Below are 14,405 nucleotides of genomic sequence, written 5' to 3' on the forward strand. Positions count from 1 at the left end.
GCGGGTGTCATGTGGGTTATTCCATAAACAAAGAAAATCATTTTGTTGTTGCTCGTTAGACGATTAATGACTGCAACTGTTGTATCGTAGGTATGAACGTAAAAATTAATGCTTTAAATTTGCATTTTGCCTGCGATTCGGCTTGCGTGATTTCACTTTACGTAGAAGAGCTTGCCCTTGTGCGTTGCATATTGACGTAACAATTTTCTTACACACAATAAGCTGATGCAACTGGTGGGCTAATGTTGTTGAACTTAAACGAAGAACGTCAGCAATGATTGGAACACAATTCGGGCTATTTTTTGTACATAGTATTGCGCTGACTGAATGATTACTTATCTAATCATATAATAACAGTTATATTTTGCGCAAGTTGTTATTATTTTTGTTCTTGCTGGTCAAATTCTCATCTGTACTTGAGCATTTGAGGCTCGAGCGGCATTTTATACGTTAATCCAATCATACAATTGCATTAAATCCCTGAACTATGCACGATTTTTTGACATTTGGGCAAAACAGTTAGGGTAATCAATTCTTTCAAGCTACTTACATTGAGGCTGTGTTTTTGTATTTTTGATAAAAATAATAATTTGTATATCCTTTCTTTTAGATCGCCCATAAGAAAAACTTGCGGAAGCACCGGTAATTCTGTACCATCGGCACAGAACAGAGTGGAACTGACAACTAAAAGACTTTCCGGATTCAAGCATCATCCCGAAGCCTGTTGGGATACGCCAAGCGTACACCAGCAGTTGCAAACGAAGAGTGCAACCCGTTCAGTATTCTCGTCAGTGTGATAGCTAAGAAAGAAGAAAATTCTGTGGATTCGTTTCAGTTTGCCAAAAGAGAAGAGAGACCAAATCCCACTGTCACAGGTGGCGATCGCTGGTGCATGCCCACCTGTTAGTGACAAGCCAAGTAAAAGCGATAAATCGATAAGTGAAGAGAGACCCGTTCGCTGGCTCCGAAAGCGGCGAATTGTGCTGTGTCAAGTGTCATTTCCTGGTGCCAGCTGTTTGCATCAGTTTGACGTTGTTTGTACAGTTGTCATAGATTCAGAATAAGCCAAAGTTTTTTTACGTGCCGCATCCAACACAACTTTACTGTTGCATCTCTTTCCCTGGAGTTATCCAAGTGACCGGATCGATCGCTTTTCCACGTTCGTGTGCAATTCAGTGTCGATAAGGAAACTTGCAGGCTACGCGGAGGAAATAAGCGCATTAAGTTTCGGTGTGTCCTCCGGCTTCATCATGAATGTGATGAACAATAGCAGCGGCGATGAGGAGCAGGTCGAGTGCCCCCTGTGCATGGAACCGCTGGAGGTGGATGACCTTCACTTCTATCCGTGTACGTGTGGCTATCAAGTAAGTTGTTTTATTTTCTAAAACTCGTAGAAAACCCGTAAACTAGATTTTTAACAAACTCAATTTTTTAACTTATTTCAACCCATTTCCTCAAAAATTTTAAATCCTTTCCAAACTTGTTCCAAGAAAACAGATAAAAAGTTTTTTCCAATACGTTAACTAGTTTCCGAGTATAAAGTACACAAAGCTTAAAAATAGTGTTTTTACAGGGCCGGGATTTTATGACGTCGAGTTTGTTCCGCGCCGCACTGGAATAGTTATATGCATACAGTCGTTTTTCATTAACTTCCTGTGGAATAAGCGTAAAGTCTGTAGAACCGAATTCTGAAATTGGTTCATGTCCCCAAAATTATTAATTACTTTTTTTGTTTACTCACTGAACTTTATTTTTTCGGAAAAAATCCGATCAACGATCCAATATAGTATACGTCTGTCTTCATCCACATTTGTTAGTCTAAGCTCTAAGGTAACCATCTTCCAAGCTTTCCTTACACCCGTTGTTCGAGTATCCTCGTCAACAACAATGAGTAAGGTGTCTGCCTCAGAGTCTTTCGGGCTCTTTACTGAATATTGCTTTCACTGGTCATCATCTGACATTCTCGATACGTGACCAGCCCATCATAGTCTACCGTGTTTTAGTCGTCTCACAACATGCGCGTTATTATACACTTGTTCTAATTGGCAGTCAAGAATTGATCGTGAGATCAATCGTGATTAGTAGAGCACCACCGGAAGAATTAGCGTCTTAAAAAGTGCGAGTTTCGCAGGAAATTGTGGACTACTAGAAGTTAGGCAGCTAAACAATCTGTAGATCCCTTGTTGCAATACTGCAGCTCCCTTGTTTTACCCTTTTAACTTCACGCTTCACATCGTTGTCGTTTGACAGAAATGAACTAATGTAAATGGAATGGTTAGACTTTAGAGACAAAAACTAGATTTGTGACTAACTAATACATGGGTGTGGTATAGTTTAATTGCCTAAAGCACTCGGGTACCAACCGAGAAATTGTGGGTTGGAGTCCCACTGCCACTAAACTACCCAATATAGGGTAAAGAACTAGTTTTAAGCAGTCTAAGTGGGGGATATCAGCATACCAATCTTCTTGCTATCTTTAGTTCTTCAAGTTGTTACCATTGGAAGACACTATTGTTGAGCTAAACTTTTGATTTTTCGCTTTAAAAAATGGAGCGGCGGAACTAATTTTGAACAGACCGAACCCATTTTCACCCGCAAGGTGCTTTTTTAAGCAATCCTGAAATCTGAATTTGTTTACGTCCCCTTAAAAAATCCCTCGAACTTTTCCCCCTATTCAGTAAGTTCGCGTTCCTATCCACGACCTACTAATCGGCATAGCGTATTGGCATAGATGCGTAAAATGCCATCTGTCTAAATTGTTTATCGGGGCATACACTCACCGCACCGTTCGGCAAACGGTATTCGTCGTCTCTTATTCTCTAGTGTTCTTATGGGAAACTGCGAGTTTGACGTCTCACTCGCTGTTCATAAGGATGGTGGGAGAACAAAAGAGGTAAACATAGCAGTACAAACGATCCGACTCACAACAGTGTTGTCAAAGCAAATAACATTGAAACACATCGTTGCTTCATTAAATCACTGAGAAAATCTTCGAAAATTATTGAAAAAGCTGTCTTTTGTGTTGTTTTTAATAAAGAAAAATTAATTATGAACATACATTTCTCTTGAAAGTATTGAACCACGTTTTCACCATAGGAGGTTTCAGTTAATTTCAAACTTAAAATTCTTATTTCCAGAACCGACACAGTGTCTTGGCAACACGATAGTTCATCAGTTGTGCTGCAGCTGCTGCTACTGGTGAACAGGTTCCGTCAATTCAGAATTTGTTTTAAGTTTTGTTAGAAAATAATAAAACTTTCGGGTAGTGACAAAGCCTTAGATAATAGAAAAAAAGAGAGTGAATAATATGGTATGTGACAATTGAGTGCTTAACTTTTAGAGTGGTTGTAATCAGTGCTGAAAAATGTGATGGATTCGTTAGTAGCGCGGTGGCGATTGCCTCCAGCAGCTGAAAAATGTACGTTTTTGGACAACAATTTTTAATTCATCATATTTCTTGTCGGAAACTTGTCTTGTGTTTGTGTGAATCAAATGTATAGTTAAGTGATTTGTGAAGATGATCCTATCAAAAGATTTTGGAAATATGAATAAAAAAGTGCATTTTCGGCTCATTTATGTTCAACTGATTAAAATAGGTGACACTGCTTAACTCGTTCCTTACCCTATTTTTAGTCTCATATTGAAATTTTCCCAGTTTTATCCAGTCTAACATTCTTCGCACCAAACGCTTCTCTACTTTAATCAAAATAGTAATGTTATGTACCAGTCAGACAGTTTCATCGACCACTTCAAAAGTATTTTCATCTATTACTGCTGCAGCCCTTGCTCTTTATCAGCCTCGTTTTGGCAGAGTTTATGATAAGCACTTTCCTCGTAGCTTTCTCCTTTAGATGCGTATAAGCCTGATTAACACTGACAATATCAATATCGTCCATTGCCTTGTTTCAAAACCTTGCTAACGTCAGAAACAAATCTGATATCTCACACATGTTCAAGCTTAATCCGGGTTAACTCCTTTCGCTTGACTGAACTGTACGTCGCCTTGAAGTCTATGATTGATTGGTGAGTCTGCATAATTGAATTCTTGTAAGTTATCGAGTCGCCAAGTAAAAAATTGGTCCGTTATAGCGCAAAGCAAAGCGAACCGTTGGTGCTACATTCCGCTTTCGGTACTTGACCTTCTGTTCTTATATGACAAACTTCGCAACCAGCTGTTAGAATACAAGACAATTTCCAAGCTGGTGCTATGATCCTATTGACTCTAATAGTCTTTCCAAGTCGAGATGCGAATATATGACGACTAGCTGGTAACCTGCAACAGTTTCAATTTATGAACCAGGATGCGGAGTCTGTCGAATAAAAATAGAAGGTCGAGTTCCAAACGCGGAATGTAGCACCAAGGCTTGAAGGCTTCTTTTGTAGAGAGGCCACACTTTTAGCAATGAACAAACGAGTCATGGTTGGACAATATATCCGTTCACTTCTGATTTTCAATGGTTCAGCGAAGGTATCCTGCTTTCCTGCTCTTTTCACATGCTATTTGTATATCTGTTTTCATTCCTACAACTTTGTACTACCAAATGTCGTTCCTAGAACTAAGAAGTGGAACAAATTATAATTTACACTTGGATAAGGGGTTGCATTATGTATCTAGCGCCAGTACCTCTCTTTTAGCCTCCCAGTTGGCTTCGAGGTATGACGCTGGCCTAATAAGCCAGTATGTTCGAATCTCGACTGGGAGAGGCTGTTGGAGTCAATAGGATCGTAGCGACTGACCCTGCAATTCTCCTGCACTCTAACAGCTGGCTGCGAAGTCTGCCGTATAAAACGAAAGGTCAAGTTTCGATAACGGAATGTAGCACTTAGGCTTTGCTTTGCTTTTACCTCTCTTTTAACTTGCATTCAGTACAAGGGAGGATGTGTGAAGTGGCCTAAAAGTAAATCCGTGCTAAGGTCACCTGATATCGAGTGTCCTGGTTCTACTAACATTCATTGGTCAAAGTAGACTCGGTGGTCATGCGGCTACATGGCCCCTTAAACAATACACTTCTAAGTCATCTTCTCATTCACCCCAGGCAGATGTATACTTCGAAATTTTTGAGAAATACAATTCCCAAAAGGTATACTTCCGAAGATCATTTTTCTGCTACTGCTGTACTGCTTTCGCTGGTCGTTGTTAAAAACTCGTTACTTCCCTGAAAACAATTTGTTTGAATGTACGTACCAATTCAATAAAAACCAGACTTCTTTTCAGAACATATTAAAACAGGTCTAAAAACAATGAGTTTAAACACGTCACTGGATATGAAGATAATATATAATATGCATATAAATATTTTTTGAAACGATAGTTCTACAATTGATGAAGGGAGGGTAAGAGAAAGTAATGAAGAAGGATTTTTGGAAATGGAGGGAAAAGGAAGGGGGGTAATAGGTAGCAGAGCTACGCTTAACAAGTTGTCGTTGTGACCCCCACCTTTTGTCCAATTCTGGAAGGTGCATGGGTCGAACCAAGCTATAATATGAGATTATATGACTAAAATCACGAGGTTTGGTCGATGCATATAAATGCCTAATAGACGATGGACTAGACGACGTTGAGCATAATGTTGCTAGTGAACGATAAAAAAGGATTTCGCGATACACATGCGCCTAAAACTTATCATTGGAGGAACCTGTTGATGTTGATGAATAAGTCGTCGGTTCGCCATTGGAACCGGTGACCTTTTATAAACTCATAAACAGACAACTGATTTACCTATTAACATGGATAATTTTGAATATCCCAGAATTCCATGAAATTTGGTACATTGCTTATGGATTTATAAACGAAAACAATATTTAAAAAAAATCAAGATCTGCTGTTTTTCCAACATATTTAGATTTTACAATATTTTTTACGTTGAAGGGAAACTCCAAAAAAAGATGGAAAAACTATGTTGTACCTAACGGAAATTCTTCAAAATATCTTTATTATTGCTTTCCAATTGCTAATGATAAGCAGGATTTGACGTTGTTGCTGTGTTATGGCCATTGTTGTGATTCGCATGGACTGCTTCAGTCATTATCATCAACTCATTTTCTCAGGCTTGGATAGACTTGTTCCCTAATTGCAAACGGAAACGGAAATCGGTTCGGAACGGTTCTTTGAAGTTTATATGAGGATTTGTGGGACTTCGACTTTCTTGTACTCTAGTATCTGAATACCAGATGGGTCCATCTGGTTAACATACAGGTAATGTAGAATCTAGTACCAGATCCAGATGCTATTTTAATTCGCCTGTGGATTAGCAGGAGTGAATGCGTGAATTGTGTATTGAAAATCAATTCATGCATTCACTTCTGCTTGTCTTCTGTGCGAACAAATCATCAAGCTGGATTCCACTGAGTTCAATTATTAGTTTGAAGCTGAACCATTTTCATGGTGTGCATCTAATGGAAATGTTTGGAAGGAGCATTTATTACAACTTCAACTACCGTCTCGGAAGCAGTTTTTAATATCAATCCTCTATACTTGCACCCGAAATAAGAGGCGCTGATATGTGATTATCGACTACATGCGACTAGCAGTTTGTACATGAGTCACGTTGGTCATACTTGATTATGGTCGCAAATAGTAGAGTTAGAAAATAACACTAATGCGTATTCTTCCATATAGGACTTTTTCAAACAACTTTCTTCTTATCACAGAAGTGAAAAAGAAAATGTTCGACTATGTGGCCTGCTATATCGGCGGTTTCTTGTAGGAAAATCGTGCGACTGCCAGTGCAGTGTTCACTACCTTACTTATTTACTTTAGTGGCAGCGATCCGTTATCGATCCTGCGCAAAACGAATTCTGGTCATCCAATACTGTCGGTCCTGGGCTGCCGTTTTCCATTCTTCTCGGACACCAGCTAAATGTGCATCATCCTCGACAGCGCACATCCATCAGGTGCGGCCACGAAGTCTACGGACTCCTCCTGGTTCTCTGCTGAAAACAGTTATAGGCGTTTTAACCACGTACACAGCCCTCTGCAGCCCTTAACATTGTACTACTCGCACTGTATTAGCATATCTGCATATTTGATAGAACTAGTAGTTAATGCGTTTGCGATACACTCCATCTTCCATTTTGCCAGCAAGTATAGATCGCAGAGTTTTACACTCAGAAACCCCTAGTACTCGTCGATCAGCTTCCTTTAGCGTCCATGTTCCATGTCTGTAAAGGGTCACCGGAAGGATCTGTAGAACGCCAGTTTTGTGCGAATTAGCCAACTACGGACTATAGCTGGCTACGTAATCCGTAGAAAGTCCGTACCAAGGTATATGAGTTTCTCCACTACTTCATATCGTTCCCCATCTAGCGCCATCTCGGCACCAACCCCGTTTAGGCTCCCTGCCAGCAACCATGTACTGCGTTTTGACGATGTTAATGGTAAGTCCCAATCTCGCTGCTTCCCATTTAAAAGAACTGAAGACTTCTTCTGATTTACGGTTGATTCCGATGATGTTGCAAAACCAAGAAGCATGTAAGATTTCGTGATAATAGTCCTATTCTTTTCCACATTTGTTCTTCGTTTTGCAAGTTCCAAGGCAATGTTGAATAGCAGGTTCGAAAATGCATCCTCTTGCTTCAGTTCATCCAACGTCACGAGAGCGGCTGAGATCTCACCCGCTATTCTGACGCATAATTTTGACCCGTTCAACGTCGCATGAATCAGCGTACCTAGCTTCGCCGGAAATCCTTGTTGTAGCCACGGCTCATTTTGTTTGACTGAATCGTACGTCACCTTAAAGTCCACAAATAGAATAGATGAGTCTTCGAGTGGTACTCCTGGAACTTGTCTAGAAAAGGGTGTCCCACATCAAATTGCACCACAGAAGAAACGCTGTAGAAAATTACCTAATTGACCGATCCTTTTCAAACTTTCAGACAACAAAATATAACCCGTTAGTAAGCTTTTGGCATATTTGTTTCATTTAACTTCAATACCATAAGCGTATGCCCTCACCTTACGGTTAACTCCACTCAAAAAGTTTTGTACAACCTGACTGCAGCTTCATCTGTACGGAAACCCACTTTTTCTTCATGTCTTCCTCAGGTTTGTCCTGCTTGAGATGTTTTCGTAATGTCTGCTTGATAATAGCCTAGTATTTTTCGATGGGCCTTAGTTCCGGTGTGTTGGGGGAGTTCATGTTCTTGGGTACGAAAGTGACCCCGTTGGTTTCGTACCACTCCCGGACATCTTTTGAACAGTGGCACGAAGCTAGATCCAGCCAGAAGATCATAGGACCCTCGTGTTGCATCAACAGAGGAAGCAAACGCTTCTGTAGCCACTCCCTAGATCTACCCGTTTACAATCCCGGTAGTCACGAACGGTGTATCTGTTTGCCACATGAGCAGATTGCTTGCCAAATCATGTATTTCTTGGAAAATTTTGAAAGTTTCTGCATCCTTACTTCCTCCGGAACATCAAACTTGTGCTAGGCGATGAAGTAAGTAGTTTCTCTTGAAAACTTGAATAGAAGTAGTTTAAAGTGTATTGTTTACATTCTATTTTTATCGCGGTCGGTTTTTCGAAAATTTGAAAAAATGGCGTCACCCGAAAAGCAACGTCGCGAATTGATTTTGTGCAAACACCTGGAAAGTCTTCAACTCTCTCATCGAAAAAACCACTGGGCAGTGGGCGGTAAGCCGTGTGATTAAACGTTACTACGAAACTCTGAGAACACCGCCCAGCGCAATTTTGATGCTCCAGAGGAAGAAGTAAGAAAGCAGGAACTTTCAAAGTTCGCCAAAAAATACATGATTTGGCAAGCGAAGTGCGCCATTCGTAACTATCGGAACTGTAAACGGGCAGATCTACCTCAAGGAGTGTCTACAGATGAAGCGTCTACTTCCTCTGCTAAAGCAACACGAGGGCCCTACGATCTTCTGGCCGGATCTAGCTTCGTGCCACTATTCAAAGGATGTCCTGGAGTGGTACAAAGCCAACGGAGTTACTTTCGTACCCAAGGACATGAACCACCTCCCCCCGTGGTGCAATTTGATATGGGACACCCTGTATATTGCATTGGGCCCTTCCAGCATTACCTACATCAAACACAGATGTAGCAAAGCGACGAACTGAAAAACTTCTGAGAATTTTTGTAGATTGCGAAAACTAGGGGTTATCGATTTAGGAGGTTTGATAAAAATCAACAACACTTTATGTTTTGAGCAATCTTGATGTCTGATAACATGTGAAACTGAGTAAGTTGAAAAAAAAACTTCGGTAATCAGCTAATTTTCCTGATTTCCTCGTTGATTGAAAAAACCCTGAAAAAATCAGTGAATTTTGTTTTTCATATCGAATTGCCACCTATTTCACTACACTGAACAGCAACGGTTCTTGAATTAGGTCTAGAAATATAAATGGTAATAATTTTATTAATTTTGTTTTATTATTTAAGCCTTTAAAGGGCCTATTTTTTGTTTCACTTAATTAAACATCGGACGATGTTGTAGAACTAGATAAATACCAATGTAAACAAGATTATAAAAAATTTCAAGTTCGCATCTACAAACCCGGAATTTTGTTTTACTGAATTATTGCAGATTTGCCGGTTCTGTTGGCATAGGATCCGCACCGATGAAAACGAGCTGTGTCCCGCGTGTCGAAAGGCGTATCCGGAGAACCCGGCGGACTTTACGCCTTTGTCGCAGGAGCAGATTGCGGCGTTCAAGGCAGAGAAAAGGCAGCGGGACCAGCAGCGGAAGGCGAAAATCTCTGAAAACCGGAAGCATCTGGCTAACGTACGGGTGGTACAAAAGAACCTGGTATTCGTTGTCGGACTGCCGCCGAGATTGGCAGATCCCGAAGTGAGTATGAGATAAGCAGCGAAACGATTTTACATACGCAATACTCTACAGGTGCTATTTTTATTCGCCTGCGGATTAGCAGGAGTGAATGCGTGAGTTGTGTATTAAAAATCAATTCATGCATTCACTTCTGCTTGTCTTCTGTGCGGACTAGCCACCGGCCTGGATTTCATTAAATTCCACTATTTGTTTGATCAAATCTTAATGACAAATATTAAATTAAACATTTTTATTTTTCAGATTCTAAAAAAGCACGAATACTTTGGCAAGTATGGCAAGATACATAAAGTTGTCATAAATCCTAGTTCAACGTATGCTGGAGTCCAGGTAACTAGTTTAACGGTGTGAAGAAGGTAACTGACTTTCTCCCCTTTGTTTCTCTTTCAAAACTAACATACCGGACGGCATCGAATAAATCTACTGCCTGTGGGGTTGTGTGTGTGTGCTACAGGTCCCTTCGGCTTCGGCGTACGTAACGTACATCAACAACAACGATGCACTAAAAGCCATTCATAGTGTCAACAACATCAATATGGACGGGCGACTGATAAAGACGAGCTTAGGCACTACCAAGTACTGTAGCCATTTTATGAAGAACCAGACTTGTCCGAAACCGGACTGCATGTACCTGCATGAATTGGGCGATCAGGAAGCTAGCTTTACGAAAGAGGTGAGTCAAATGTTGTTACTTAGTAGAAATACATATTTTTACTGAACGCTGAACTTTTGTAGGAAATGCATCAAGGAAAGCATCAGGAATATGAGAAACGGCTTCATGATACGATGCAGGCGCAGCTGGGTCTAACAATTGTTAACGGTGTCTCGTCCGGAGGCGCGGTGATGAATGGCAGCAGCGTTGGTGGCAACAACAGCACCGGTGGTGGTGTCGGCAATGGCAACGGCAATGGCGGAAACGGTACCGGAACCGGCACCACCACGAACGGCATTCTCGCAAACGGTACAAACGGCAGCGGTAAAACAGGTGATTCTAAACATATAAGCGACATAACCAATGGACCAATACAATGCAAAGAAGCTTGGCCAAGCTTGTCCACTACGCCGATCGACGGTAGCACTCATGGCAATGGAGGCGGCGGTAGCAATAAGGAGAATAAGATTAACGGTAAAACAGGTGTGTGCGTGCTAGGCTTTCCCAACACCAGCTCCAGAAGTAGCCCGATAGTGATCCCATCTCGTCCTTTTGTCTGAGATTACCCTTCCATTCCTGCATTTGGACCTTAAATGTAACGTTTCCAAGTCTGAAAAACAATGCAAACCGAACATCCGCTTAAATCCTAACCTGTCTGTGATCTGTGCGAAATTGGTTACCAGCTGTTAGTGTTCGCTTTACTCATTCATCTACAATTCTATAGGAAAGCAAAATTTTTGAAATTTTTGGTTGTGGCATATTAGAGTTTTTGTTCAGCTACGTTTTTTAAACAACGAACTCACGAATTATGCAACCTACTAGGTGCAAATGTGTTAGTTTCGTTTATCTAACGTAAGTTTGTTTTTCAACACAACGATAATTGTGGTAACATTGTTCAGAAATGTTCAAAGATATGAAGGTGACAGTTTTAGGTACCAGTTGGACATCATAAAGTCTGTTAAATTGCTTGTGGATAGACCCACTTTATTGTGAAGTCTTCCGCCTAATATATAATTCTGATCATTTTTACTGAGTTTTCAAGCATGCTTTATATCTACTCGTCCGCAAATACTCAGAAAAGGAATCAAATTAATTATTTGTTTGTTGCAAAGTAGTCAAAAAATCTGATTCTGATTAAATGATGTAAATGTAAATGATTCTGGTGACGAATGATACTGAAAAATGAGGTAATGCTGTGTCAGTTAAAACGTCATTATATGACTGGGACGTCAAAACTTAATTCTCGTGACTATGTGGTTAGCGGTTTCTATCGAGAAACTCAAGTCACGGAAAAGACATCGTGTTCGGTTTATGGCCAGGTCGAAGATATAATTGATCTGTAAATTTTCTCTGTGGCTATCAATGATCAAAATTACTTATTTTATTCGCTGAGAATGCGTGCAGCATATTCGCAATTGCTCCGATCAGAAAGCAGTTTGATGTTTTCTGTTCAGGAGGGACCCGTAAAAATTCTCTTGTTCTACAATATCAAACCCGTAGAATCCAACACGATAAATTATAATACAAATCTCATAGGCTGAGTGCTGATGAAGTTTAAGTTGTTTCAGTTGTACAAGAAATTTTCTGGTTATTGTCTTTTACGAAAAATATTTTGGAGCATTTAATTCATATATTTTTGTTTTTATCGACAAATGTAAAGTTTTAAAGTAATTTCTTCCAGTAAATTCATCTTCCGTAATTTATTAAATTGCCTACTTTATAATAAAGAGCACAAAAAACGCCCTCATGCTGTCACTTTCAATAGGATTTATTACATTTGAGAGAGAATTGTATTTATGTTATGTTGAAATGTAATGTTTTTATTTTACCTGTGGATGTATGAGTAATTGAAGAGATTAGTAAGACAATTCGAATTAAAGTACCCCAGCACAGCGCACAATTCCTGAGTGAATCCTTTTAAGTCATTACTAACCTCTTTTGTATTGTTTGATTTGTATGCTAATATGCGTGAATGAGCAAGTGTGGTGGATGGATCATTTTATGTTTTGTTTTTATATTATTAACAGTAGGAGCGTTGTCATGTATTGATTTATTTTATCTAACGATCGATTTCTTCCATTAGAATTGAGGTTTTGTAAATGTTGAAACCAGGTCGCTGCATTGTTAAATGATTTTAACATCGTTTTTATCGTTTTACACCACAAATTTATGGTTTTGCAAATGGTCAAACCTAATTTGTCCGAAAAATTATTATACTGAATGTGGTATTCAAGAGGATATACCTACCTAGCAGTCATTTTTTGTAACAAAAAAATTTTCAGAATTTTTTATCTCATGTTTCGTTTTTAATACTATTCAACTTATTCTAATGCCAATTTTGGCGTAGGTACTGCTTAACCAGAATTAACCCAATAATGCCAAACGACACAACGTGCCATATTTTCTGCTTTGCGGATAAAAACGAAAAAGAAACAAACCAATACCAATTTCTATCATTTGGCAACACTTTTTCGAAGGCCAATGAAAACCGTTTGACATCGCGACAAGTATTTGAGCCTCTATATGTAAATGTAATAGCCTCTCGAAGCTCCAAATTAATCGAATTTACGGAGAAATTCTGGGCTAATACGGTTCCAAATTAATCGCTTACATTGAAACTTTTCACAAATGTCGACCAACAGGCATGAAGCATGTTCTCCTCGAGTCAAAAATACTGAAAAACTCCCTGCTGAAAAGGATTTATAGGAATCAATTAAAAGTTCTATATAGTTTGAAATAGTAAGTTCATAATATCACTCATAAAGGTACGAATGTTCCAATTCATGCTATTTGAGTTGTATTACTGATATTGAACTGGAATCTTAGGCATTAATATTGAACACACTAGATTTGCTTCCATTATTGGGTGTATCTGCTATATTTGTATTTGCATTGTTATTTTCTTATTATTTTTATAACTGTAGTCCTTATATTACTGCCGCCTCCATTCTATCAAGAACGAAAATTACTGTTCCCATGAGCCAAGAACCCAAGTTGTTGCGACCATCTTTTGTGACCTGTCTATTACTATTCTATAAAATGTATGTGTGTCTATACAAGGACAATGTATGCGTGTAAGTGTGACTGAATTAAATATTTGTAGATTATGAACGTTTGCTTCTGTTTGGTGGTAATTGTGGTAATATTTCGGTTGAGGGGTCCTGCAGCAGTCGCACCGGCGTATTTCTTAGTTACTAACATTTTGGTATCGATTGGCCATAAACGCAACTAAATCGACTAACTTTTCACGATTAACAACGTGTCAACCATGCATTTTGCGCTTAACTGTTTTTTTCGAATTTACGGTCAACCGATTTTTTATCGTTACAGTCGGAAGCAACAAGGAGAACGGTTCGCGTAAACACGAAAAGTCTAGAACAAAAGGGGGTCGAAAGCATCGGGGCACTCGGGACAGTGACCGCAATCGGGAACGGGATCGTGATCTACATAATAAAGAAAACGGAGGCAAAGACAGTCACAGTAAGCGTAATTCCAGTAGTAGTAGCAGCAGCAATAATCGATGCAGTAGCAGCAGCAATCACGTCAAAGATAGTACAATTTCTTCCGGTGCTAATAGCGTAACGAATGGCGGTATGGGCAGCAACAGGAAGAATGTTAACGGTACTGCAGTTAGCAGTGTATTCGGAGCCACCAACACTGTTAATACTACAGTGATCAGTAATGGAAACGGCAAACCGGTGGACACTGGCGTTAACGGTCACGTGATTGCCGATGACAGTAATGGCAAGGAGGTTGAGGACAGTGGAAAAAGCTTGAAGCAGATTACTATTAGTTGCGGCAATGGCAGCAGTATAACCGCTTCTCATCTGGATGATTTAGACGACGACGATGACGAACTGGACTTCGAAGATCTAGACAATGACGCTCTATCGTCGGATAATGACGGCAAAACCGACACACCTTCGTTAAGGTAAGTACTGATGTTTTACTT

At 39.8% G+C, this 14,405-nt stretch overlaps 1 protein-coding gene across 7 annotated transcripts in view; it reads left to right on the forward strand.

Moving 5' to 3' along the window:
• Window positions 1–14,405, forward strand: part of LOC128743780 (neurogenic protein mastermind) — a 53,535-nt gene that overhangs the window by 27,850 nt on the left and 11,280 nt on the right. For 4 of the 7 annotated variants that reach the window (XM_053840441.1, XM_053840443.1, XM_053840442.1 and 1 more), the window contains exons 2-7: window positions 611–1,364; window positions 9,541–9,804; window positions 10,045–10,131; window positions 10,256–10,474; window positions 10,537–10,936; window positions 13,784–14,384. In XM_053840441.1, the coding sequence (XP_053696416.1) occupies window positions 1,251–1,364; window positions 9,541–9,804; window positions 10,045–10,131; window positions 10,256–10,474; window positions 10,537–10,936; window positions 13,784–14,384 (1,685 nt within the window). In that variant the 5' untranslated portion in view covers window positions 611–1,250. The remainder of the gene's footprint in view (window positions 1–610; window positions 1,365–9,540; window positions 9,805–10,044; window positions 10,132–10,255; window positions 10,475–10,536; window positions 10,937–13,783; window positions 14,385–14,405) is intronic. The other 3 variants (XM_053840446.1, XM_053840447.1, XM_053840445.1) reach the window with 3 other exon arrangements.

This window comes from Sabethes cyaneus, chromosome 3 (assembly GCF_943734655.1).
Source record: "Sabethes cyaneus chromosome 3, idSabCyanKW18_F2, whole genome shotgun sequence".
Lineage (NCBI taxonomy): Eukaryota > Metazoa > Arthropoda > Insecta > Diptera > Culicidae > Sabethes > Sabethes cyaneus.